Source organism: Meleagris gallopavo, chromosome 15 (assembly GCF_905368555.1).
Source record: "Meleagris gallopavo chromosome 15, MGAL_WU_HG_1.1, whole genome shotgun sequence".
NCBI classification, from domain to species: Eukaryota; Metazoa; Chordata; class Aves; order Galliformes; family Phasianidae; genus Meleagris; species Meleagris gallopavo.
Genome location: NC_139418.1, coordinates 16,099,723 through 16,125,114, shown reverse-complemented (window position 1 = coordinate 16,125,114; position 25,392 = coordinate 16,099,723). Strand labels below are relative to the sequence as shown.

Below are 25,392 nucleotides of genomic sequence, written 5' to 3'. Positions count from 1 at the left end.
ACTCGATCCTCGTGTGTGGCTCGTGGTCACTCCCTTCCAATTATCCTTTTGTAACACTGATGTGGTAATTCCAATTGTGTGTTTAGCTCTGGAGCATTTGACAAACCTCCTATGGGGGGTGTATGTGTCCATTTTTCTTGTGGTTGTTGTCTGTTTTGTTTCCAACTAACTGCCTTGTACCCGTGTTTAATAATTATGTGTAAAACTGCTGTTACAGTTATTGGTGAGATACTTTCAATTTCCGTAAATGTGAATAGAAGGGGAAGATCTGCTGCCAATTTCCTGCTCCCTTCCCACAACACTTGGCTGGATAGATGACAGGGAAAGGACACTACCTTGACAGGTGGAGGAGGCTCCAGTAGACCATTGCTTCGGTTGGATGAGATGCTGCCAGGCTCCCCTTTTCTTCATGTCCTGTTTCATCCATTATCTACTCATCCGTTATCTACCATTCTGATATTTAGCTCGGGAAAACCTTCCTGTCCTTCTGCAGATCATTAAAGAGTAAAATATCTGGATTCAGACCTGAAAGAGGCATAGCCCAGCTGAAGCAGGCAGCTGCCTGTGTATCTCTGTAGGCTCTTGAGTGAGTTGGGGCAGATGCTTGGGAGAGGCTTTCTGTGCAAGCTGTAATTCAGTAATTGGCTTGAAGATTGGAGGATTAAGACTTGTGTGCAGGTCGGATAAAATTTGTTCTTCATCTGATGACGAAGATAAGAGCCCTGTAAGACTCTGTTTTTCTTTTTTAAACAGTATAAGCAAATCAGTCATTAATAGCAGGTACTAAGATGGCCCAATTTTGATTACCCTATTGCCCGGAGAATGGATTTGTCAGTACGCTTGGTACAGTAGGAAAAGAGTATTCTTCCTAACATGAAAGTGATGGCCAGAACAAAAGAACAGTATTGGGGGATTTTGTGGAAGGAAAATCGTGTCAGCAAGTTAAAGAGTTTTTCTGTTAACCTTGCTTGTTAATCAAGATAATTCATTTGAACAGGATATTTGAAGGAGATTACTCACAGCAAGATTATCCGTAGGAAATGTATCAAGGGCCTAGAGGAACTTCTGAAGCCAATTATGTGGATGACAACCTCCTACAGCTGTGAGAATTGAACCTTTAAGGGAAAAATACAAAGTATTGAAACATTCAAGATGTGTCTTGAAAACAAACAATTCTTTTCCTGACCCTTCCAAGAAATTCAGAAATGGCTGTTCTGAAATTTCACAGGTGGAGGAAATTGGTGTCATTATCCCAAATTCAGGTGGTGCATTTGTTGCCTACAAACAAGTAGTCTTTTTTTTTTTTTTTTTTTTTAACCCAAAATCCACCCCAAATGCTTGGATTAAAGAAAATTGTCATAATGAAAGAGCAACTCCACTTTGGCTTTACGAATAGTGGCTTAGGTTGAAATTATCTTAGCTTATTTTTTATAAAGTTAATTCTTGTAGATAACAATCTTTTAATACATTTTGCAGCTTGCAGTGGCTGCTAAGCGTTTCAGTCTCTTCTGTGCTACAGTTCTCTGTGCTCCCAAAGCTGTGCTTTTACAGTGTTGGTAGATAAGAACTGAGGATTAAGGACTTGCTATTTGCACAACTTACATTTCTTGTACTTTAGACACCTTAACATTTTGTTTTCAAATATATTTATACCTTGAATGTATCATCTAAAAGCAATCAGTTTCACTCCTAAACCTTGTACGACTGCCTTCTGCAAACTGTGGATTTGTGCCTTTCAGGGAATGAGCAGCTCAGAGCTCCTGCATTCCCAGACTCTGATGAAGGCATAGTGGCATCTTTCTGCTGCTGACCATCCTTCCAGGCATCCTGCCTTGGCTGGTCCTGCTGTGTCTGAGCTGTGCCTGGGCTCTGATGACTGCTGAGACCTTCTGTCCTGGTCCCACAGCTGAGTGCTGCTTTCTGCAGGCACTGCCTAGAGAGAAGGCTGTGATGTGTTGCAGAGCAAGATGAGCACTTGGCACATCTCTTCTGGCACAGAATAATCTTCTACAAGAGCCAAAAGAATACATAGGACTCTGTGCAGATCTCTTACTTAGAACCAAATGATGGCATGATCTTGTCCACAGCTCCCACCAACCCCAGTAATTTCCTTCATTGACAGTAGCAGGTAAGGTGCTGGCTGCCTCAGAACGTCAGCTTATCCTGAGCACAATAAGTAGGGCAGGCGTCTAGAGGGCCTGTAATGCATTTCACAGCCTTCAAAACTGTCCTCAGTTACAACTTGCAGCCAGCTTGAGAGATAAGCCTGCAAAACATTGCTGTTATTGACAGCTAATGCAGAAGGGTTTTATGGTGATCGAGCATTAATGGGAAATGGTATTCTGCATCCAGCTGTACTCCTTGTGGTCTCAAGTTTCCTTTAAACCATTTTCTGATGGAATTAAACATTGTAATATTTTTATAATTAAGTTACTTTGAAATGCTCAGGACCTGCACAGCATATGGTGTCTTGGAAACTCTGCACCTACATTTGCCAATTTAAAAAGAAATAACACAAATGGGGAAAACCCACTTTGGTAGTAACCCTTTATTGACTTTAGCTCATCTATTGAATTATCCATTAGAAATGAAATATTTAAATCCTTATGTGTTGCTTCACATTTTTTTTTTTCCTCACTTGGGAAGATTATAGAGAAGTCTGATTCTCTGATACAACTTCTGATCTACATTCATGTAACTTAATTCCCTACCTACTTTATTTTGCAAATCAAAGGCATAGGGGCTGTCCAGCAGTTGGAAATGCAGTGAGCAGCAGTGCAGTGCTGCAGCTGCTCAAGAAGGCAGTAATTCCTGTGAGGATTTCTGTGTCAGTGGCACCGACATACTGTGACCATGGATGAGAAGGAAGGATTTTGCCTTCTCTCCATGCAAACGCTGCAGTTGTGTTACTGTATATCATGAGACTATGCAGGCTTTCTCTTATTTATTGGCCAATTACAAGGAAATTAAGCTTAGAGTATTTCTACTGGGAGTTCAGTAATATAGATGGATGTTCCAAACTGTTTGCAGTGCTGTGTAGTGCATCTGGTAGTAACTGAGAAAGGTGATGGGGACGTCTGGGCCTGGCAGCAGTTACCTTGCAGCAGGTATGCTGGCTGTTTGCTGGGCAGCTGCTTTGCCTAAGAGGTGCTCTGAGGAAAGCAAAGTGATTTTCAAATGAAGATGAGCTCTGACTTGGGGAAAAAAAGCTTCTGTTCATAAACAAATTAAAAAAAAAAAAACAATAAACAAATAAAACCCAAACCTAACAAGGGGACCTTACTTCCTTTATTATGCACCTTATCAGTGCATTCCTGGTGAGAGATGTCTTTGCCTTGCAGAAACCCAGGCGGCTTACTGAGGCAGGCAGGGTCTGAGGTCACTGGGTTCTGCTTGCAGTGGTAAAAAGTACAATTTGGCTTCATCTGCGTGTTCCTGCAAGCTGTTTGACAGGCAGGCAGTTTGGGATGAGAATATTCATTTAAAGCAAAATATCTGCAGCAGATTACAAGCTGTTTGCTTGGTATACTTTGCACTGCTGTGTCAGTATGCAGGACATTGCTGCAGGTAACTATTGAAAATCATCAATAACTGTGCAATCTTGGTGTCAGCTTACATAGCCAGAATGTCTTTGATTTTCTAGTTCCTGGAAAATACAGCATTATAAGATGCTCGATATCTCTTAATTGAAGGCTTTGAGATATGAAAATCAGATGTGAGATCAGAAAATTCTGTTTTGGGACCAGGCTGCCCAGAGCCACATCCAGCCTGGCCTTGAATGCCTGCAGGGATGGGGCATCCACAGCCTCCTTGGGCAGCCTGTTCCAGTGCCTCACCACCCTCTGGGGGAAAAACGTCCTCCTAATATCCAACCTAAACCTCCCCTGTCTCAGTTTAAAACCATTCCCCCTTGTCATGTCTCTATCCACCCTTGTAGACAGTCATTCTCCGTCCTGTTTATACGCTCCCTTCAAGTATTGGAAGGCCACACTGAGGTCTCCCCAGCGCCTTCTCTCTACGCTAAAACAAACCCAGTTCCCTCAGCCTTTCTTCATGGGAGGCTCCTGGGAGAGCAACCAACTTTGGTCCCTTTGGCTCAGTGAAGTCAAGCAGATGCTCAAGTGCTGCAGATCCGAGCTTTTGGAGCTGGGTGTTATTTGTGTGGGGCTTTGTCTGTACAAGGGAGTCGTGCTGCAGAATGGGGGTGGCTGGAATGAGGGGCACAGCAGCTGCTGAGGACCACGTTATCTGTGCTTCACGTGTCGGCAGCTCAGTCTGATCCTGTGGCCTGAATCCCCATTAGCTGTCAATGCACGACGTCACGCCGGTTCAACTTGCATTCCTTTCTCATGTGATACCATTGCTTAAGCATTTTTAATTATGAATAGCAGTGAATGAGGAGGAAAGCAAGGTTGTGGCGGCCAAGGCGTGCGAGGGTAAACAAAGCTGCCTTTGTTTACGTGGGAGATGTTGCTCACGTGGCCGTGTCACAGGCCAGAGAGTGTCTGAAAGCTGCTGGTGCAGATGTAATAGGTGAACAGCAAGCGACAGGAGCACGCAGTGTGGTTGTGAGAGCCGTGATGCGGCTCATACAGCTGAATCTTCTGGCAGCAGGCAGCTATGGAATAAAGACGTGTAGATTTAGGACTCTGGTTATGTGTATTGAAGGGAATGTAATGGCTGGGGAAACTGCCCACGTCTCAGCTTGGTGAGAGAACGTGGCGTGGTGCGTGCCAGGAAGCAATTAAACGTGGCCTATTGGCTGGTAAACATGAGGCGTTTATTCCTTAGGATCTGCAGGGTGGGTTTTGCTGTTGGAATGTAATCTTTCTGTGAGTGTTTGGTTGTTGTAAAGTGCTTGGTGGAGCGGAAGGGGCAGTGCCAGAGCCTGACCTCTGATCGAAGCAGTCTTCTTCCTATCGTGTTCTGTGCACCATCATTGCTTAATTAACAAATGTTGCGACAGAAGCAGAGGGAAACTCAGCAGTACCAGAATTATTATTATTATTAACAGATTATTTCTGCTTTAAAAGGATGCAGACGTTTTCTAGTTGCACATAACACCTCTAGGTTTCCATCTGAAGATCTACTCTTTTAAATTTTTTTGTTGTATGAAGTAAAACTACAACTGCAGCTTATTTTTTCCCCAATGCAAATGTGCCGTGCTGCAGAAGTCTGGTTTGTTTCACTTTGTTTTTCTCTTTTGGTTTGTGGAGGAATAGATCTGATGTACTGCAGATGCTCAGAAGCTCACACTGCATGGCAAAAGCATGAGTGAATGCTTTTCAAGTGACTGAAGTCGTGAGAACTTCAGCTACCAGTCGCTTGCTTTACATGTGTGGAAAATACCAATTTTCAGTGTGAAACCTGTGCTTTTCTGGCCTCTAGCAAGCGTGAGAAAATTCCAGTATGACTTCATAGCAGTTATTTCATTTACTGTTTTTTTTTTTTTTCAGTAAATCACTAATAAAATCAAGACTTGACATTTTAATCTGCGGTGCTTCTGCTAATTGCAGTTCTTTATCCTGACAGCCAGCCTGTAGGACTGCACCAATAATGTATTGGCTGGAACGAGCTGAAGCTTCACTTCCCTTCCTGAGAACACAAATGTCCTGGATGAGATTTTGTATGTTAAAGTGCAGCTTATAAGCACAGGTCTTTTCAGTGGTCTGCACAGAGGTGGTGTTTCAGGGAAGGTTTTCTATAGAGATGGCTGCAACTGAAATGCTTTGTGGCTGAAATTCCAGATGTGCTTTCCAAGTGTAACCATAGCAGAAATCAGCAAAGCACATCTACTTATTAGGGTTCATCTCTGGATTTGCCTTAGCCCTGTTTTAATGCAAACATCAATCTTTCCTTCAAGTTAGCTGATTCTTCAGTTGTTTTGCCTGCTGATGCGTTAGAAGTTGATTGCTGTTGGCAGCCTGACTTTGTAACACAGCAGCTACAGCTACAGCATTGCTAATCCAGTTGGGATGCTGTTAATGAAGTAGACTTTTTTAATTTGCTGTCTGTCTGGGAAGGCTTTCACTTGAGCCCAGCTGTGTGGCACAGGCTGAGCTGGGACAGAAAGTCTGCAGCCAGTGCTGGAGGCGTTGAGTGGGTTTGGGCATCTGCAAAGAGTAGTGATCTTAGGAATGAGTGTTCTTTGTATTTGAGCTTTACATAACAGCCTGCGATGAGAGGGACTGAGTAAATAATAATTAAAAAAATATGTTAATGATGCTGTTATGTTGGAATTTTTTGTATAATAATTTCACCCAATTGTTTTGTTTGTTTGTTTGTTTTTGCAGAGTATAGTAGTCTGCGCCATAGCTGATTACTTTTATTACTGAAAAGATGAGCTGAGCTGTTTGTCTCATTCTTTTTCATTTCTTTCTGTCCTTGTCTAGTTTTGGCAAGCAGTCTGGAGGAAAACGGGGATGCGAATGTATCATACTGGAGCCTTCAGAAATGATTGTGGTAAGGCAGAGTTTTCAGACGTATTTAATCTATTGCTGATTTCTGCAAATTCTTTTTGTCTTATAGCAAAAAGCTTATTGTGAAGTATTTTATAAAATTGCAGCAAAACTGCCTTGATTTCAGTTACACCTAGGGCTGCTCTCAGTTAGATACGTTTAATCTAGATGGGTAAATGATGGTGATGATTAGAATGATTGTCTCATTCCTTCCAAAATCATGTTTATTTGAGTTCCAAAAGCTTATCATTTAGGGCCGACTTGAGTATTCCTGAGTTGTGGGGCAGTAGACTGCTATCTTGAATATTTTATTTTTAATTTATTTAATAATTTATTTTTAATTTTTTTAATTGAATATTTATTTTCCATCCTCACCTCCCGATTCATTGCTTTTTACTGTCCAGGCTAGCAATGCTGGATCTGCTGGGAAGTGGTACTCTTATTCTCAGCTTTGCAATTCCACATAGTGTGAAGGCTTTTAAGTAAGAGCTGAAGGAGCATAGGATGCTTAGCCAAGCTTGAAGGATAAGGCTTTCAGCTTCGCTGCCATCGACCTTTTCCATGTCCACTGCACTTCCTGAGAATACTTACAAACATTGCCAAGTTCATGTGTTCATTAAAAGATGCTGTGTGCACAGATGTCTGCTCTGTCAGGTGAGCTCCTGCACCGAACTGTGGCACAGGGATCTGCCTGGCCCCGTGGGTGCCTTCCTGTCTGCTGGAGGCCCGTCAGGCTGATGGAGCTGAGAACAATTCACTCTGGTTCTAAACAGATCAACTGTTTAGACTATTTTCACTCACAAGCTAAATGCACAGCTCTGTGCTTACAGACCTGCTGCTCCAGGTGCTCCTACAGCCACTGTGCTGTGTCCTGCAGAAGTGCCACGGACTGGTGCAGGTGCTGCTTGAGGTGGAAAGTGTGTCACTCCTCCTGGCAGTGACTCACTTGCAGCAAGTGGATTTGCTGGTTTACATGAAATATTTTCCATGGGCAAAGTGTACGTTATTGTCGTCGTTGTATTTAAAAAAACAAACCACAAAACAACACCCAAACAAAAACCTGGGCAACCAAATGGGAAAAAATAAAAAAGCGAAGATACACACAGAGAAGTATCATCTCCACAGAGCATGTTGCTGTCCTTCCAATATTTGAAGGGAGCGTGTAAACAGAAGGGGTACAACTGTTTGTGAAGGTGAGTGGTGATAGGACAAGGGGGAATGGTTTTAAACAAGGATAGGGGAGGTTTAGGTTGGATACTAGGAGGAAGTGTTTCACTCAGAGGGCGGTGAGGCACTGGAACAGGTTGTCCAGAGAGGCTGTGGATGCCCCATCCCTGCAGGCATTCAAGGCCAGGCTGGATGTGGCTCTGGGCAGCCTGGGCTGCTGGTTGGTGACCTGCACACAGCAGGGGGTTGGAACTGGATGAGCACTGTGGGCCTTTGCAACCCAGGCCATCCTATGGTTCTGTGAAAATGGAGAGATTTTTGTGTGTGTGACTGCTGTGAGGTTTCCCAGGGGGGTGTCACAGTCCTGCAGAAGCCACTTGTATACATCAGCATTGCCAAATGCTGACACTTGTTCCTGGAGAGAACTGCACAGCCTGGACGAGTGTCCTCTCTGCTTTGAAGTTCTTTCTTGAATTTCCTGTAGTTGTAGTTAGGTTCCACTGAGAGAATAAAGGCACCTGAAAGTACCTTACGTCCATTTATGGAACTTCAGTGTCCTCTTCTGTAGGAAAATTAGAGAACTAGAAGTCCATAGTTCATAACTTATGGGAAAATACAGCTCAAGTACTGTCAGTTTCCTATGTGGGACTTTCAGTGGGGTGAGAAGAGAGCCTCAGTGTGGTGGCATTGCCTCACTAGCGGGCTGCTGTGACAGAAAGCGTGCTCAGCTTCATTTCCCTGATTAATTCTTATTACTTTCTCTTAATTTCTTTCATTCTTTTTTTTCCAAGAGAGTTTTTCTTTAATATGCAACATCCAATTAGATGTGCAATGCCTAATGAATATTTATGTTCAAGTGAAAGCATTCGCTACTTTAACCCAGTTAAAGACTGCTGCCATTCTCTGCTTTTGCTGCTGCTTTCCTATTTTTTTTTTCTTTTTCTTTTTAGAATGTAAATCCGTTTTTTGAAATGGGAATCCTCTGGGAACTGACCCATTTTAAAGGCCATAAAATGTGGTCATCTTAAGTTAATGAGGATAACAGATAGCGTGTGAGTAGGCAGCATAGCTCGTATTTTGGAGGCTGAACAACCTATTGAATTAATAATGGGGCCATTTGTCACTTAAGAAAATGGCCCAGAATTGCAGTGTTTCCATGTACTGAAGTCATCTTTCTGTTGTTCCTTGGCGACTTCGTTTTTGTCTTTAGATTCAGTGTAAGATAGCAGAGGAGCAGCATGGTGTTGGGAGGTGCTAGCACCGAGTGCAGGGTGACATTGAGCACAATCTCACGATTCCCTTTGGTTTTTGTTGTTTTTTTGTGGCAGCACACACAGCAGGTGAAGCAGTTTGCATGGAGCTGCCAGAGCCCAAGCGAAACAAAGCAGCACCCTTCTTGAGAACGTGCCCAGTTAGCTGTAAGCTGAGTTGTTTTCAGATAATAGATGTACAAGGTGCTAGGAAGGAGCATGCCGGGCAGCAGGGCCCATCAAGCTGGTGCCCGGTCCTGCCCTGTGCCGCTGCGGTGGAGCAGCACTCAGCAGAAACCTTTGTCCCGTGGTGCTGTGCTGGCTGGCTGTGCTCTGTGCCAGCAGGCTGAGTGACGACGTGGTGCAGGCAGGGCTGAGTGCTGCTTGTGCTGGGGAAGCTGGGTGCTCAGAACCAGCAGTAGGCGCAGTGACGGCCGTGAGCACCACCAGCCGGACTGACAGCCATCTGCCGATAGCACTGAACTGGAAGCTGTGCAGAGCTCTTTCCCGGTGTTCTGATTTGTATTTTTGTTTTGTTTGGTCGGTTGCAGTGCTAACCGAAGGAAGCAGGTGGTCTCAGTTCTGCGTTTCCACTGGCAGTTGGTTGTTTTGCCCTTGCGTTAACAAATCATGTGTTTGTGCTCACCTCTTTGTTTTCAGTTAGACCTGTGGAGGAAAAACAGCATCATCTTGTAGTAAGTGCTTATTTTAGCCTTCAAACTATCGGTTCACAGAATCACAGAATTACAGAATCACAGAATTGTAGGGGTTGGAAGGGACCTCTAGAGATCATTGAGACCAACCCCCCTGCCAAAGCAGGTTCCCTACACCAGGTCGCACAGGTAGGCGTCCAGGCGAGACTTGAATATCTCCAGAGGTTCAGTTGGGGAGTTTGATAGTGAAGGTCCTCAATGCTGGGCTGGTGGTCGCCTGCTGCTGCAGGGAGCCCCATCACTGGGTGCCAGGTGCACACAGCCCTGCTTTGCTGTCTGCGCTCCCGTGAGACTGAGCCCAAAGGAAAAAAGAAACAGTGCACTTATTGAAGCAGTTCGTGTAGCACATGCACAGAATTCACAACGGAAGCAAGGCAGTTTTAAAGGTTACTTATTAGAATAAGTGTAAGAAACCAAACCTCATCTGCTTCAGGAAACCTGTGCAGTTTGAGAAATTGAAAAGCGTGGTTCTCGCTTACTGAGGGAGCTCTGCTTTTCTGCTTTCTTTTTGGTAACGCTGCAAGGTGAGGGCAGCCTTCTATTTAAAATCTAGCATATCTTTAAATTGCATTGCCAGTGTATATTTCTCTTTATGGAATTAAAAAGAACCCACAAAATAAGCCCATCACCTGCACCCTCCTCTGACCACTGAGAAAAGCAATGTGGAAACTGGAGGTGATGTTGCTTCTGTGAATGGTTCAGCTATTTTCAGGGACTTGTTCCTGCCCATTACATCTTTCTGATTTTCATGCCTTTATACCTTTTGCATTTGAATTTGGAGATAATTTACCCACGTGTGTGAAGGGAGGGCTGCATAATGCAGCGTGGTGCTTCTCCTGTTCTACTGCTAAAGTCTTACTCTTAGGAAAGCCTGTTTAAAAAAGATCATTTAGGGCTGTAGAAACTCATAGTGTAACTGTATGGTAGAGGAGCTTCTTGCTGGCTGCAGCCCATTTGCAGCACGTCTGCTCTGTTTCCTGCTAGGATACACTTTTCCAAAACATCAGAAGGAAGTGGGGAGGGATGGGACTGCTTTTTATAGAAGAAAAAGGAATTGGAGCTAGTGAGATAAAAAGGATTCCTGTTGGCTTTTACTAACAAGATAAATTTACCTTATTTTTAATGTTCAGTTGAGGATGTGATTTATCATCAAGGTATGAATCAAGTTCCAGTGAATTCTTCATAATTTGTTGGAAGTGGTTAGAAATAGGAATGGCCTAAGGAAAGCAGGGCTAAGAGCTATTTCCAAGACAAAAACCTACATCAATTAAATGACCAACAGAACAGAAATGTTGTAAGCTGTTTCTCTGTGACTACTGCATGAAATATGTTAAGTTTTGAAAAAATACCCCAATAAAAATGGAATATAACTCAGTGGCTTTAAGCAGATTTAAGTAAGTGTCATAGAATCATAGAATGGCCAGGATTGAAAAGCATATGTATCTAAATAGTAACTTCTCTTGAGGGCATCCTTAGAATCTGACACATATATAACTCACATTGTGTAGTGTGTGTGGGTGCAAAAGCCTTTCTGCCAATGAGCGACATTATTTGGAGGATACGGGCACAGCTTTAAAAAAGAAAAAAAACCTATTTCCTGGAAGGAAGCTGCGGCCTCCGGCTCATTGTAATAACGTCGCTCTGAGCCATGCAGCAGCAGTTCTCCAAAGCATCTGCTGTCGTTTTCTTGAGAAAAATTTAACTCTTCTCAACTTATGTTTGTTCCTTCCTCATGAGCTTGCTACGGCTCCATCGGCTCTCGGTGCTATGGAAGAACTGGATGTTTAACCAGGAACCCGAACATGTGTTTCAGGTGGAGAACTCCAAAGACAATGAGGAAAGCATCCTGCAAAGAGAAGTCCCCCTCCGGCAGTCCCGGCGCAGGTTTAGGAAGATCAACCAGAGGGGTGAGCGCCAGACCATCACCGACAACGTGGATGCCAGCAGCTACCTGTCGGTGAGTCTGCTCTCTGTTTGCTGGTACCTGGGCTTGGGGGCATTCAGAAAAGCCTCAGAAATGAGGTGAGATGAGATGAGACGGGCTGTGCTTGCCGTGGCTGTGGACGCTTCTTTTGAGTGCTTTGGAGTGGAGCACTTCATGTTGTAGCGAAGATTCAGGCTGCGGTTTGAAAAGGGGTTATTTGCTTTATGAGTGCTTGATTGAGCACTGCAAATAAAGCTTAATGTGTCTGCTGGAAGAGAAGTGGTCGTTCTTGGTGTTGGTTGGTTTTAGCTGGAGTTCTTTTGGTAAGGTGCAGGAATTGGTTCATGGGGTTTTTTTGGTGTGTATTTTTTTCCCTGTAGATTTAGGCCGTGCTTTGGAATGGAGTCAATCACGAAGGCAGTTCAGTGCAATAACAGCACTATCTGTCACATTTACCTGCTTAAAAATAGCATAACGGTATTTTGAGCATCAAGAAGTAATGGCAGCTCGGTGGCCACTTTTAAAATCTTTCACAGACTGCTGTCTGCTCTGTGTGAAGGCACGTACTGCTGTGGTTTTGAGGCCGCAGTGCTTTTCTGAAGGCTTCTCTTTACCCTTCTTTTTCACGTACAAACTTCCTGCTACTAGCAGGATATGTAATGTGTGTGATCTAGACAGAAGGTTTCATTGAAAATAATTGTTCCAAAGGTTTTGATTTTCTTTGAAAATCAAGCATTGACAAATAATACCAACACTGAAATGCAGACACTTTGGCTAGTCTTCATGCACAGAAAAGAAAAAAACGAATTCAGTTTCTCCCCCTTTTTCCTGTTTATACACTTCAAAATATCTGAAGTGTGCAGTTAGCTGAAAACTTAAAAGATTTCCTCTCTGTTTCAGAATAAAGTGCTGTTTCTCTTTTCTTTCTCTTTCCCCACGCTGTTAACCGTGGCACTGCAGGTGGGTGACTTGTAGGCTCTGCAGCATTAGCATTTTGGTGAGCAGAGGTGACTTTGGTGTTTGTCTGCTAAGCAGAATAGCTCTCGCTGCTATGACAAGAAGCAGACGTGCTACTTGAAACTAAACGTTCTCTTCCATCTCATTTCAAGAGCTGTCACATGTTGGCTTTTATCATTACTGAATAATCTGTGTTAGTCATTGATGAACGGAGCTGTTGGCTCCTCGGGCTCTGGGCAGCCTAATCAGGCTTTATTAGGAATTAAGTTCCAATCTGTGTATGACAAAATCTCGTTCCTTCGCTTGGTGTTTCTATAACATTGAGAAGCATGCAGGAAAAAATTCTTAGGCATCAATGCCACAAGGAGGAGAAGCTCAGGAGGCGGTGCTGGCGCTTGCTGTGCCTCTGGCTCACATGTGTGCCATGGGCAGAATGCTGCCTTTGCTCAGAGAGGTGCCAGGTTAGCACTGCTGTAAATGGTTTCAGTGATCGCCATTTCTTCCCGCGTGGAGTTGGTGTGTTGGACTTGCAGGGCTGTGATCAGTCAGCAAATGATGTCCTTGTCATAGAACCATAGAATGGCCTGGGTTGAAAAGGCCCACAGTGCTTATCCAGTTCCAACCCCCTGCTGTGTGCAGGTCACCAACCAGCAGCCCAGGCTGCCCAGAGCCACATCCAGCCTGGCCTTGAATGCCTGCAGGGATGGGGCATCCACAGCCTCCTTGGGCAACCTGTTCCAGTCAGGGATTTTCTTCCTGTTGATTTATTTCTTGTGATGACAGCCACATGCAGTGCACGTCTGGCTTGGCTTGTACTGTTTCTTGTGGCAATTCTGGTTGTTCCCTCAGATTTATGAATGTATATATATTTACATATTTGATAGGAAATGATATAAACTTCATAAAGCATCTGCTTTTGTGTCACTTAATCAGAGATATATAAAAAGATCCTGTTAACAATGCTAGGTGTTCTCCTGGTTGACTGAGCGCTAAGTGGCAGGAAGCCACCTTTCTGGTGCAAAATCTGCAAGCTGTCGAGTTCCAGCAGCCTGAGTTGAAATACCAAACCTGGCTTTTGTAGCCTGGGAACTCCTAATTGGAAAGCGTTGTGTCACAGTACTTGGTGTAGCAAAAAGTAATTCGTATCTCAACAGATGACAAACAAATGGGCCCAGCTGCCTGTTTGACAAGTAAACAACGCAAAGGATGCCTGTATTTTTCTATATTCTGTTTAAGTCTGTTAAAATAATGAATTTTCCCGAGTTATTTTGTTCATTCTGTGCTCAGTTTAATTGGTTCAACTCTTGCCTTGATAAATCTGGTAATACTTGGCCATTGGTCACCAGTGGTTTTGAAAAACAAACATGGTGATGTAACCCTGCATTTCAACCCAGTGGAGAATGGGCAGGATGAGGAGGGGTTTTGAATGAATTTGCCAAGAACTTAAAACAATGTTTCTGCTAGAGTGAGGAAACTGTTTACAAACTTGCCAGCATATTTCCTCTCTGGCCCAATGCTAAGGAATAAATGCAGCATTGTGGTTCGCTCTCCAGCCTGTTGCTGAATGCTCTGTGACAGATGCTGCCTGTGGCTTGACGGACCTTTTGTGAGCTCTGCTTGGGCAGGAAGGCTTGGTGCTGCATGCACAGCGTGCCAGGATTCCCCAGTTTCCAGTGGTGTGATGAGCTGAGTGCTCAGTGTGCTGGGGTTGGGTCTGGAAGCACCTCTTGGGCACAGGCAGCTTTCTGCCTTCTAAAGAAAACAAGACCCTGTAGGTATTGGCACTTGGTGTTGCTTTATCTCAGCTCAGGACTTTTCCTTTGACAATGAAAAGCAAACACAAGAAATCCTCTATTTAAGGGGAATTAATCTATGCAATTTCTGTTTACTCCTTGAAATGTAAATCTCTGAGTATTAAATATAGTATGATTAATATTTATGATGAAGATGAATCCTTGTTTTTATAAAGCATTACCCATTAGGTGGTGATGTGAGCTTGCAGCATCTGCTCTTTGTGTGGAGCTCCCCGCCTGGAGTTCCTGCTGGAACGAGTTCCATGGAAGTCCCTGGGGATGGCCATGAGATAAATAGTTGTGTGCAGATTCTTTCAGTAGTACTTTCAGTTATGATTACCATATTTGCAGCTCTCTGTCTATGCCTCTTACTTAAGTGAAAGAACTCTAGTACTTAATTTAACTGTCAATCTTCAGGATCACTCACATTCAAAATCGTTATTGGCATCTTCATTTTTCCTTCTCTTCTGCTTGAAGGACAACTCGGTGTTAGAAGTTGGTGTCTGTTTCTGTCCTCAAAGTGTGCGATGGCACGAATGGGTTCTCACACTATGTATGCAGGTGATAGCAGAGCTGCTCGCTAGCAGGTGGAACAGCAAGGGCTGCCTTGTGCTCACAGTTTCCAGGAGCTGTGCCAGGGCTCCGCTGGTGTTGTGGCTTTCCTCTTGCAGTACAGCCAGCCAGCAGCATCCTGGGGATAGACGGATGGTTGGGGAGACCTGCCCAGTGCTTCTCCCAGGGCATGAAATAGCAGTGCTGCTCACAGTGGGGAGAGCAGGAGTGGCTGTTGCAAAGCTTAGTGCCACAGCGATGTGAGATCTCCTCACCCTTGCCCTGTCTGCTTTTGTCTCTGGAGGAGCATCAGCACTGTGCCTGTCACCCTGGGTGATGGCCTGGGCGCTGGGAGGGAAGCGAGGCTGGAGAAGGCTCTTGTCAGGCTTAATAAATTAGAGCAAAATGTGCTGCTGGTGTTAATTATGCCTGTTCTTGCTACTGCTTCAGAAGTGATTCGTTGGTATGGTTGCCTATCTTCATGCAGATAGGCCCTCTTTGTGCATATGTCTGTCTGCAGCGCAGATGAGAACGCAGACAGGAGCCTGGGTCAGGCAGCAGGGCACTGGCACAGCCACAATGAATATTCAGTCATTCCTGGTTCTTAGTCTAGCTTTCAAGTCAATAAATAATGCAACTGCATTTTTTATTACAAAAGGAGAAAGGCAATTCTGGTCATCTTTGTTCGGCTCTGTTCTGAACTGTTGTGAGTGTACAGCAGCTATGGATGGAACTGCAGGTGGGTTCTTTCTTCAGTTCATGGTTTGGGGAGAAGTGTTCTGGGGCTGTATAGAAGTTACACTGCTGATTTCATAAAGATTCAGAAAGCAAAAGGTTCAAATATTTATCTTCACAATTACAAACTCGAGATATAGTAAATTTTGCATTTATATTCCTTGCAGTGAACAAATCCAAATGGAGTTTAACACTTAAACACAAATTTCAACGTCACCATCAAGCCTGTAAACTTACATGATTTTGATTTTAATGACATTTAAAAAACTTACTATTACACACATTTTGACAGTTCTTGATGGTTGAAATAACGAATATTCTAGAAATAGCATACATAAGATGTAATGTAACTTTCCAGAGAGTTGTGGCAATGTTTTTAATTTTTTAATGTTTCTTCACCATAGAACAGAATAAGGAAATATTACTAAACTTTTCTTAGCAACCCCCTTTCTCAGATGTGCAAATTTACTTTTTTTTTTAAAATAAAACTCTTCTAAGAGGATGATGAGGTTTAAGAGATTTATTCTAATACGAACTTTTGAGGACAGCATCTTGATACTCGTCTCATGTGCAGATTTTCCAGGAGCCCTGTTAGGAGCATCTATCTGCAGAGCAGTCTGTCACTTGAGGACTGCTTGAATGGCAAGTTTCTTGTTCTGTGATCATTGCTTAATGTAATCCCATCGGAGGCTGCAGTTAGTGGGGGGTACCTCACTATTGCAGGGGGTTAAGTCACATTTTAATACCCCGCATCAAACCCATTGGGTTCTTTCCCATTGCTGATACTTTCCTTTTTAAACGCTGTAAAATGCTGCAGGTGTTTTGTAATCTATTTCTAACTGCCAGGTAAATGTGCTGAAGTGGTACCCGGTGTGGACGTGACTGTGATGCAGCCTGCTTCCAGATGCCTCTTGCTGAAGCTGGTGCAGCAGCAGCCTGCAGCTGTTGGTTGGGAGCATCAGCAATTCCAGCAGGGCTGTGGCTGTGCTGCGAGTGGCTGAAATCACTTCTGGAACCATTTTGGAGCTGGGTGTTTGTTCTCTATGCAGATCGTAGCTTGTTAATGTGGTTTGATCCCCACACTTTCATATGTTTGACAATTGTAGCTTTTTTATCTGAGATTCGGAAGGAAATCTGGATCCCCCTGAAATTCCTCAGTCTCGCTGTGTCCTGAGCAGCAGGAGCAGAGAAACACGCCGTGGGTCACGAGGTGCACAGGGATCATGCAAGTTCCCTCTTGCACTGTTATTACAACATGGCATTTCCTCTCTTTCAGTCTTTGAATTTGGGTGGAGCAGCCCGTGGCCCAGCTCACAGGCCACAGCGTGTCAGCCTGCCTTAAGGCTCTGCCACCCTGGAGCTGCTGGCGCTGCTGTTTTCGGTTCCTCTGTCTCTTGGCATCCAGGAGGCCAAGTGCTGCTCTGGCTTTGTGGTGGCACATCCCTAAGTGAAGCTGGGAGGCTGGGCGTGTGGCAGGGAGGGGGTGAAGAACAGCTTTCTGCAACTGGGAATTGAGGGCCACTGTTCTGACCATCTGGGCTCTGGTGCAGGTGGAGCTCACCCCACCACCATGACTGCTGGGTGCCCTTTTGTCCCCTTCTGTAAGCAGGGGATCCCCCAAAAGCACATCAGCTTGGGTTTTGTTTCACAGCTTGATTCCACCTTGCTTTGTATTGTCAAGTGCTCTTGGTGACAGTCAAAGCAGAACTCCCATCCTCACCTGCTGTGCATTCGGATGCTCCCTGGTAACTTCTCCAGCAGCCACTGGTGCTTTCCAGTCTGGTGAGGTTTTTGAAGAGTGATGACTTTGATGCACTGCACGCAAAATAAGTATGAAAAGCACTGCCCTTCTGTTATACCCATGCCCTTATTTTTTTTCTTTTTTTAAACGTATATAACACGCATACCTCAATTTATCAATAATGAAAGGGATTATAATTATTCCAAACTTATATTTGGGAATTTCCCTGACGAGTTCATGACAGAAATCAGGGCAGTTCTGGGATGACACAAGTAGTTGTGAACAGCATTGAGGAGTGCTGCAGAAATGAAACTAGCTCAGACACAAACTGGAGGGTTTATTTTAGGTGAGCACCTGCATTTCCTTGGGTCTGGTCAGGCTGCTGGCAGTGATGCGTGGAGCTGAGCGGTGCAGTTTGCTGCATGCTGGGTGGAGCAGTGGCTCTCCTGCAGGACAGATGGATACCTGTGTGGCTGCCAGGCTGACCGCCTAGCTTCTTGATCAAGGTATTGAAAACTGATAGGGAAGATAACCCTGAGCACAGCCTATCCTTGGGGGAACCTCACCGTGCCTTTGTGTGGGGGAAGCAGGGAGCTGCTGGGACCGTGCCCTGTGTGGCACTGAGGTTTGCTACTGTGCTCACGTTTGTTCCGTGGTGGATGGGGCTGAAAGTACATATTGTGGATGGCACTGGGAGAGCTGTATGGTTCCCTGGCTGACTCTCAGCTTGTGAGACCCAGACAAGTTTATGGCATTTTGTTAAACTTTGCTCTATTTTTATCATTTACAAGTGATAAAAATAAGTTGCTATTATGGAATGCATGAAGAACTTGGCTCAACAGCTTCACAGCTACTTCCCAGTCACTGACTGATTCCTGTTTGTTTCTAGGTCCGGTTATCACAGTTATCTTTCCTTAATGTTTTCCTTAGGAAGGAGATCTCAGTAAGGCAGCAGTTTCCTCAGCTGCTCATGTTAGGGTGTTTAAACAGAGTGGTCTGCGAGGCCCCTTCCAACCCAAGCCACTCCGTGAGTCTGTGATTCCAATCTTTTTAAAAAACAAACAAAAAAATCCCACCTAGATGTCTTGCAAATTACTATGCACAAGGAATAAGAAGTGAAGACCCATGTGCTCTGCACACATCGATCCATTATCTGTTCCTTCTCCATTCACCACAGTGACAAATTTTACACCTCCCTAGAAATTAACGTAGTTCCTTGGAAAATATTTTATGTAGCATGTTCAGAGTTAAACTGTGCTCTGATGGACCCTAAGGGGTTGGGTGGCAGTTCCAAGGATATTAATTCTTTATAAGCAGCCTCTTAAGCAAAATAGATCGAGCATGTTCAAGTGCTGTGCCCACTGCTGGAAGCTGTGTGCATCTGGTGGCTGACGGTAGAAAGCAGCGCTGCGCACCAGTCAAAGCACTGTCAGTCTTCTGTGGCTCTTGGAAGCCTTTGGTGTGTGAGTTGCAGTTCAGTCAGATCCTTTTCCTGTTGATATTGCTTTATTACTGCTGTGCTTTGAGATGGCATGCGTGTGGATTCTTGTGGAAGTGGGGGCAGGCAGCAGGCTGGCAGCCTGCATGCAGGTGGGTGGGAGTGTGCCCGGCTCTGGGCTTTGTTTTCTGCCCTCCACCTGGGCTCTTCTGTTCAGTGCTGTAACGAAGTAAGCAGCCTGATGATATCCTCTTGATTGCCAGCTCAGCCTTTTGCTCATTTGTGGGCTTATGATACCTTAGAGAGAAGCAGCCTTGTGAAAAGTCATCTTGTATTTCATCCTGAAGAGCTGCGCTTTGAAGGTTTGCGGCTGTGATATCTTCAAATTTGTATTTAAGTTGAAATGTTTATATGTTTTAGAATATGGAAATTTGCATCAAGTCACCAGTGTTCTTCTGAAGCCTTCTGAGCCATGCTGAGAATATCTGGAACAACTTCCAGTTAAAATCACCATCGGGCGATGTCAGTCCTTAGTGCAAGCCCTTGGATGCCCTGTGTTCCTCGAAAAACTTGGCATGAAAACCACCATGAGAGAACAGCTAGAAGAATCTCTGGTTTTGGCATGGAACTGGTTGCTATTTCTAATGACTATTACAACAGCATTTATAATTTTTGCATTTGAACTGTAGGAACTTTGCTAATGGGAAAATATTTGACAGATGAAATACTTGAAGTAGTTGATGAAATGGAGTCTGACTAAACAGAGCAATCAGTGCAGCTGAATTCCTTGTTGGTACCTCGTCCTTGCAAATCAGACCTGCCTGCTGTTGCTAACTGTTAGTTCTGTTCTCACGTCTGAGTTTTCCTTTGCGGTGGGGCAGCCACAACAGACGTGTATTATTTTTATGATTTTGAGCTCTGGAGTGTGTCTGACAGCTGTGATGAAACGTGCCTTTGTTTGTCAGCTTGGTGTGTAGGTGTGTCTGTGTGCCGAGCCCTTGTGTGGTTGTGTGATGGGTTTTTCACAGATCCGGTGACAGTAACCGGGATTTTACTGCTGCTTCAAACCCTTCTTCCCAGCACAGCAGGTTTTGGGTGCTGAGTGCAGCTGCGTGTGGATGCCCTGCAGCCCCAGCAGCACTGCCTGCATGCCGCATGGGGAGAGGCAGCGCTGCCTCCTGCATGGCTGCTCAGCACCCGAGATGGCACTCGCATTGCATGGCTGCAGGCTGCTGCCCTGTCTGCTGAGAAGTGAAAACTGACTGTCTAAACTCAGCCTTGCACAGGCAGACATCTCCACGTTTGTCTGCCTGTGGTAGAAGCGTGCAGGTCCTTCCTGCCCTCTCCTGCTTTCAAGACGTCAGCTTGGTGTTCAACCTCCAGAAAAAATGACAGAAAATAAAATATTGGAAGTGCCATTTTAATAATTATAACCTCATCTGTGGAGTTAATGCATTGTTCTGAAGGTCATTTAGTCAGAAGGGTTTTTCCTGCAGGGGTGTGCTGGCACCTCCTGTTGCAGACAGGCTTCACCTGCTTGCACTGACTTCAGCTGTGGGAGGAAAAACTGATATTTTGTGTTTGAATTCATATCAGCTTCGATGCAGACAATGTTCAGGTTGAAAATGAACATATATATAGATGTCAGTGGGGTTTTCAGCTTCCAGTCCTAACACTGTGGCTGCCCGGTTGGTGACAGCTGGGAAATCACACTGAGGTCAGCACTGGGCTGGGGCTCTGACACCAGGCCAAGGGGATGTTTAATGAGCAAAACTGTAAAAGGGCTTGGGAAATTCTCGTGCTTTTGGTATCTCTGGTTCGGTTTGGTCCCACAAAAGCGCCCCTTTGGCATGGTGTCCACTCAGCATCACCAGCAGGGATGTCTCTGTACGTGCCTGCAGCTCCCTGCCCGCTGCTGAAATGAGGTGTCAGGAAGGAAAGGGGTGCAGTATGAGTTGCCTCCGGTTGGGCTGCAGCAGTGAACTTTTAATTTGACTTGTGGGGAGAGGGTTTCCCCTCCCCTGTGTGCCAGCATGGTGCTGTGCTGCTCAGGGCTGCAGGAAGGGAGGTCTGCAGAGGAGAGGTGTCATTTGTAGGCGCGTTTAAGAAAGTACTATAGTACTTATACGTATAAATCTGAATAGCTGCAAATGGCAGATAACCTTTCCTTGCTTAACACAACAGCTGGAAAAGGATGGCTGGGGCAGCACGACAGCAGTGGGGAAATTGAATCCATGGTGCCTTTTTATTGTTCCTTCTGTATTACAGGCTCTATATTTAGAAGCTTACATCACTATGGTTATGATGACAGCCTCCCCCCAGCTCCCTCCCTCTCCTCTCCCTCCCTGCTCTCCCTCCCCTAGGATGGATCACATTTTCATACCACTTACGAATCCTACAGATCTTGCAGCAGGATTTTTCTACAGCGTGCTCCTAAGTGCTGCTGCGGAGGGTGATCTACGGAGGGAGGCAGCACGTAATGTCACCCTGAAGGAGGAACAGAGCTCGCAGCACTGCTCTCACTGCCTCCATTTGTGTGAATTGGTCAGGAGCAGGGTGGAGAGTTGCTTTCTTTCCTTTTTTATTTCTTCCATTTGAACAGGAATTCCTGAGAAACCCTATTGAGGGACTAGCACTGGCACACAGCGTGGTGATTTATTTACGATGCCCGAGTGAAATGGCGAGGAGGAGGAATCAGAGATGTGTGCCAGTGACACTGAGCTGTGGGGCTGCAGCTGGCACCGTGCTGCTCAGCGTCGCCTGCTCTGCACAGGGATTTCAAGTGCTCCATGTACTGGACAAACCTCTTGATGCAGGTGCTGCTAACGCCTAAAATATATCTGTGTTAAGCTGCTCTGTTTGGCAATTCCCACTTAGAAAAACCTCATCAAAATGTATTTTAGCCCCAAATGTCTTAAGAGTGTGAAGTGAAGGATTGCTTCCCAAGCAGCTGGGTACCTCTGGGGGCATGCAGGCCACTGCTGTCCTCACACTGAAAAGAGGGGGAGCACCAAAGTACCTGCAGTGGGGATGAGTGGGGACAGCACACAGCAGCCTTGCTGGGAGGGCCAAGGGTCAGTTGCCAGCGTGCACAGCCTGGCCTTGCCACGTTGGGGCTCAGCTCGGTGCTCACCTTGGTGCTCAGCTGGCAGCAGGTATGGCACAGGGCTCTGTGATGGAGCAGGAGAAATGCTGCTTGGGGCGCCTCTGGTTTGGTGGAACTTGGGGTTGTGGTGCCTTTCAGTAACAGGGGACATTAGTCCTGTTCGAGTGAACTTGTGTTTAAATTCAGAAGGGTCTTTCTATCCTTCTGAAAGCATCCTGGTTTTCAGTGACTTGCTCCTGTTAGACAATTGGGACATGCAGATTTATTTAACGGTCGGGAGGATTCGGCGTTAGGGGAGGATAAAGGGAACGTGGCGCATAGAAACATATGGAGCGAGACTTCAAGCGTGAAAATAAATCAGCGTTGAGAAACAAAGACCTTTTTAAATTCAGAGATTGTATACCAAAGGTTTATTTTTCCTGAAGGTTCTCTGAGAACTTGGAATGCAGTTACAATGAGAGGGGCAGCTTGCTGTGTGTGCTCTGCCTGTTCTTCGGCAGCAATTTGGCTGCAGTCACTGCAGAGCCGGCTGCGTTCCCTCCCCTCTGGGTTGGCGAGGTGTCACTCAGCAGCACAGGTACACGGGCTGCTGGAGCTGCAGTTATTCCGGGGGGGGGGGAGGGAAGCCCCCAGCCCCCGCCTGGATCTGGGTCAGGCTCTCCCCGCGCAGCGCTGGCGCAGCCCCGGGACGCAGCCGCAGCTTGCCGGGATGATGTCATCCTCGCTGAAAGGCAAAACTAGAAGGAAATGGAATTTCGTTCCCATTATTGAGCCGGTGTTTACAGTAGTTGTAAAATATGGCATCCTCGCCAAAATCTGTAGCGGATTGGATTTCATGCACAATGCGGCGGGTTGGAAGCATGGCTGGGAGATGACTGTGTGCCCGCTCGGCCGGGGGCTGCATGCTATCGCTGTGCGTGCAGGCAGGGAGAGGTTTCCTCTGGCTGCTGCTCGCTTGGTTCTTTTTTGTTTTTGCTTTTTCCTTGATAGAAATTGTGATGGTGATAACTGTAATGATGCAGGTAACACGGCGTGATGGCATTCAGACGTTGGTTACTACTGAAAATGTCTCAGTTGGGCTTTATAGCGGGGGGAATAGCAGGCTTTTTAAATGTTGTGAGTGTTAGGAGAGATGCGGTGCCGTTGCATGCGAGATGAAGCTGGCATCAGGGCTATTGTTTGTTATTGAAGGAGCAGCACAGGAACCAGCTATTATGTAGCTGATGGAATGCCTTTCAGAAGTCTAAAGGAGTTATCTAAAAATCTTTCAGCTTTTAAAAGCGGATGTTGGCTTTGTGAATTTTGCAAGAGCGGGACTGAAGTTCAGCTTTTACTCTGTGTTTAAATACAAATTAAACCCGGTCATTAGCCTAGATGCATCCATTTCTGTTTCCATTGTTGAGCAGTGCTGGAATAAATCCAGGTTTTGGTGCCAGTTGTGTCCCTTAGGGCACTGGGAGGTGCTGGGGGTCTCTGGTGGGCACAACCCAGCTCTGCTCCGCTGCCTGGGGAACTCAGGGGTGGGGTGGGGTGGGGTGGGTGACCGGTGGGTGCCCCTTGGCCACTGCAGTGTGAGGCTCCTGTGCGCACCTCCCGGTGCACAGCCCACCGTGCCTTGCTCCAAACTGCCTGATTCGGTGTTCCCGAGCAAGCAAGCAGAACCAGAAAAGGGCATTTGGGCCCTGGCTGCCTCCTGGCTGCTCTCTGAAGCTGCTGTTCTGTGGGAAGGTGCAGCCGTGCGGTCTGCCTGCAGGTCTGGAGAATTAACCTCGAGTCTGATGCAAATAGAGAATATGAGATACAGCGATGAAGATTCTTTCTGAAGAGAGGAAAATGGAGACAGTGAGTGCCCCTTGTTGCAGATGAAGTAAATGATCCTGTAGAGTCAGGAGTGGCTGTGCTGGAGGCTGCACCCCCTGTCCCATCCCCCGAGCCCTCCTCCCTCCCCTCGCTGCCCTGGGGAGGTGGGGGATCCCTCAGGCTGCTGCCCCGGGCCCAGCCAGCATGGCAGGCTTTGGTGGCGAAAAGGAATTGTAAAATCAAATTGACTACTGCAGAATTCAGGCAGTTCTTGTTATGAACATAATTGGCCTGATTGGAGGGGAAAGGCACAGCAACTTCAAACATGCCAAAACCATGAAAAATTTCAGCATTGTAAATACCACTGTTCAGCAAGGAATTCTCATTCTAAGTAAAAATCTCCTGAGGAATAATAGAGGATGAGATAAAAATGCTGGAATTCTTGTATGGCATCCGTACATCAAAGCAGAAATTATTGCATTGTCTGTTTGATGACGGGTAAATCTGTGCATGCATGCAGGTATCTGCAGATATATATGTATATTTTACCTTCTTTCTAAATGTGGATGCAGAGATGCAAAAGGATTCACCTTTATGCCACTGAAAAGCGTTAATGGAGAAATGAGGTTCGGATTCTTTAAAATTGTTTAGAAAGAAGAATGCTCAGGGCTGCAGCACATGCAGCAGTGTGCGATCCGGTACCGAATGCAGTGCTGGGAGCTGTGCTGAGCGGTGCTGTGCCGATCCGTGTGTTTGTATTAGGTCAATAAAGATGCTCTGCCGGCTGCATCTGCAGATACAGTAGCCAATTGATCTAATGCAGTTTCTAAAGGCTTTCTATACAGGTGATGTCATCCTTTTAGCTCGGTTCCCCTCCCACTCTCTTTCCTCCTTATTAGATATTTCATCTTGCTGCGGAGCATCCAATCGATGGGAGCTTCTCCTGAGGGAGCTGCTGAGAAGCAAGCAAAGATAGTAGGAATTGGGGCTCCAGCAGGCAGCTCGCTGTAGCCATGGACGTACGGTTTGGTTGTGCATTACAGAAATGTTTTAATTGGAAAAGCTAGGCGTGGATGGACTGTGTCTGACTGATGCATTAGAATACTAAGCAACACTGCAGAGTTGTAAACTGCATTAAAAAAAAAAAAAAAAAAAAGGAGGGGTGGGGGGGCAAAAGAGAAAAGGGTTTGTATTGCAGAAGCTTCTAATGCATTCCACAGTGCAAACCTGTTAGAGCACATATCCTGGAGCTACAGTCCGGAGACTAATTCAATTTTTGCAGTTATGATGGACAAGAGTATAAAGAAGAAACTTTAATATCCGGGGTGTGGGATTCCTGAATTGCCTGGGATGCTGAAGAACCTGTGCAAAATTTCATCTACGATAGGAATGTGAAGTTTCTGAAAGTGGACCTGAAGATAAGCCACTCGTAAATGCATTTTAGGGAAGAGAAAAAAGGAATTGGAAGAATTCTTATCTCACCTTTTAATGTATTGTTGCTGTAACGTGCAATTCGAATCCATTTCAGAATTAATTCCATCTTAGCAGCACTTTTCAGGTACATGCCTCTTGCCTGGGGGAACCCTTGGATATTTGTATTGGAAGAGCTAGGAAACATTTTGACTTGAATTGATGTGCTTGTTAAAACCGGAACATTTTAATAGGAATTGCTGCTGCTAACTCACTGCAACACTGCAAACTACTCCGGTACGGGAGAACTGTGATCGAGTTCGGTGTGAAATTCAAGCCTGAGAAGTT

General features: G+C 45.4%; 1 protein-coding gene across 6 annotated transcripts in view; it reads left to right on the top strand.

Annotated features, from left to right (window-relative positions):
• The window catches only part of RAPGEF6 (Rap guanine nucleotide exchange factor 6), a 106,802-nt gene that overhangs the window by 23,829 nt on the left and 57,581 nt on the right, over positions 1-25,392 (top strand). For all 6 annotated transcript variants that reach the window (XM_085237023.1, XM_085237022.1, XM_085237019.1 and 3 more), the window contains exons 5-6: positions 6,393-6,462; positions 11,402-11,545. In XM_085237023.1, coding sequence (XP_085093149.1) covers positions 6,393-6,462; positions 11,402-11,545 — 214 coding nt within the window. The remainder of the gene's footprint in view (positions 1-6,392; positions 6,463-11,401; positions 11,546-25,392) is intronic.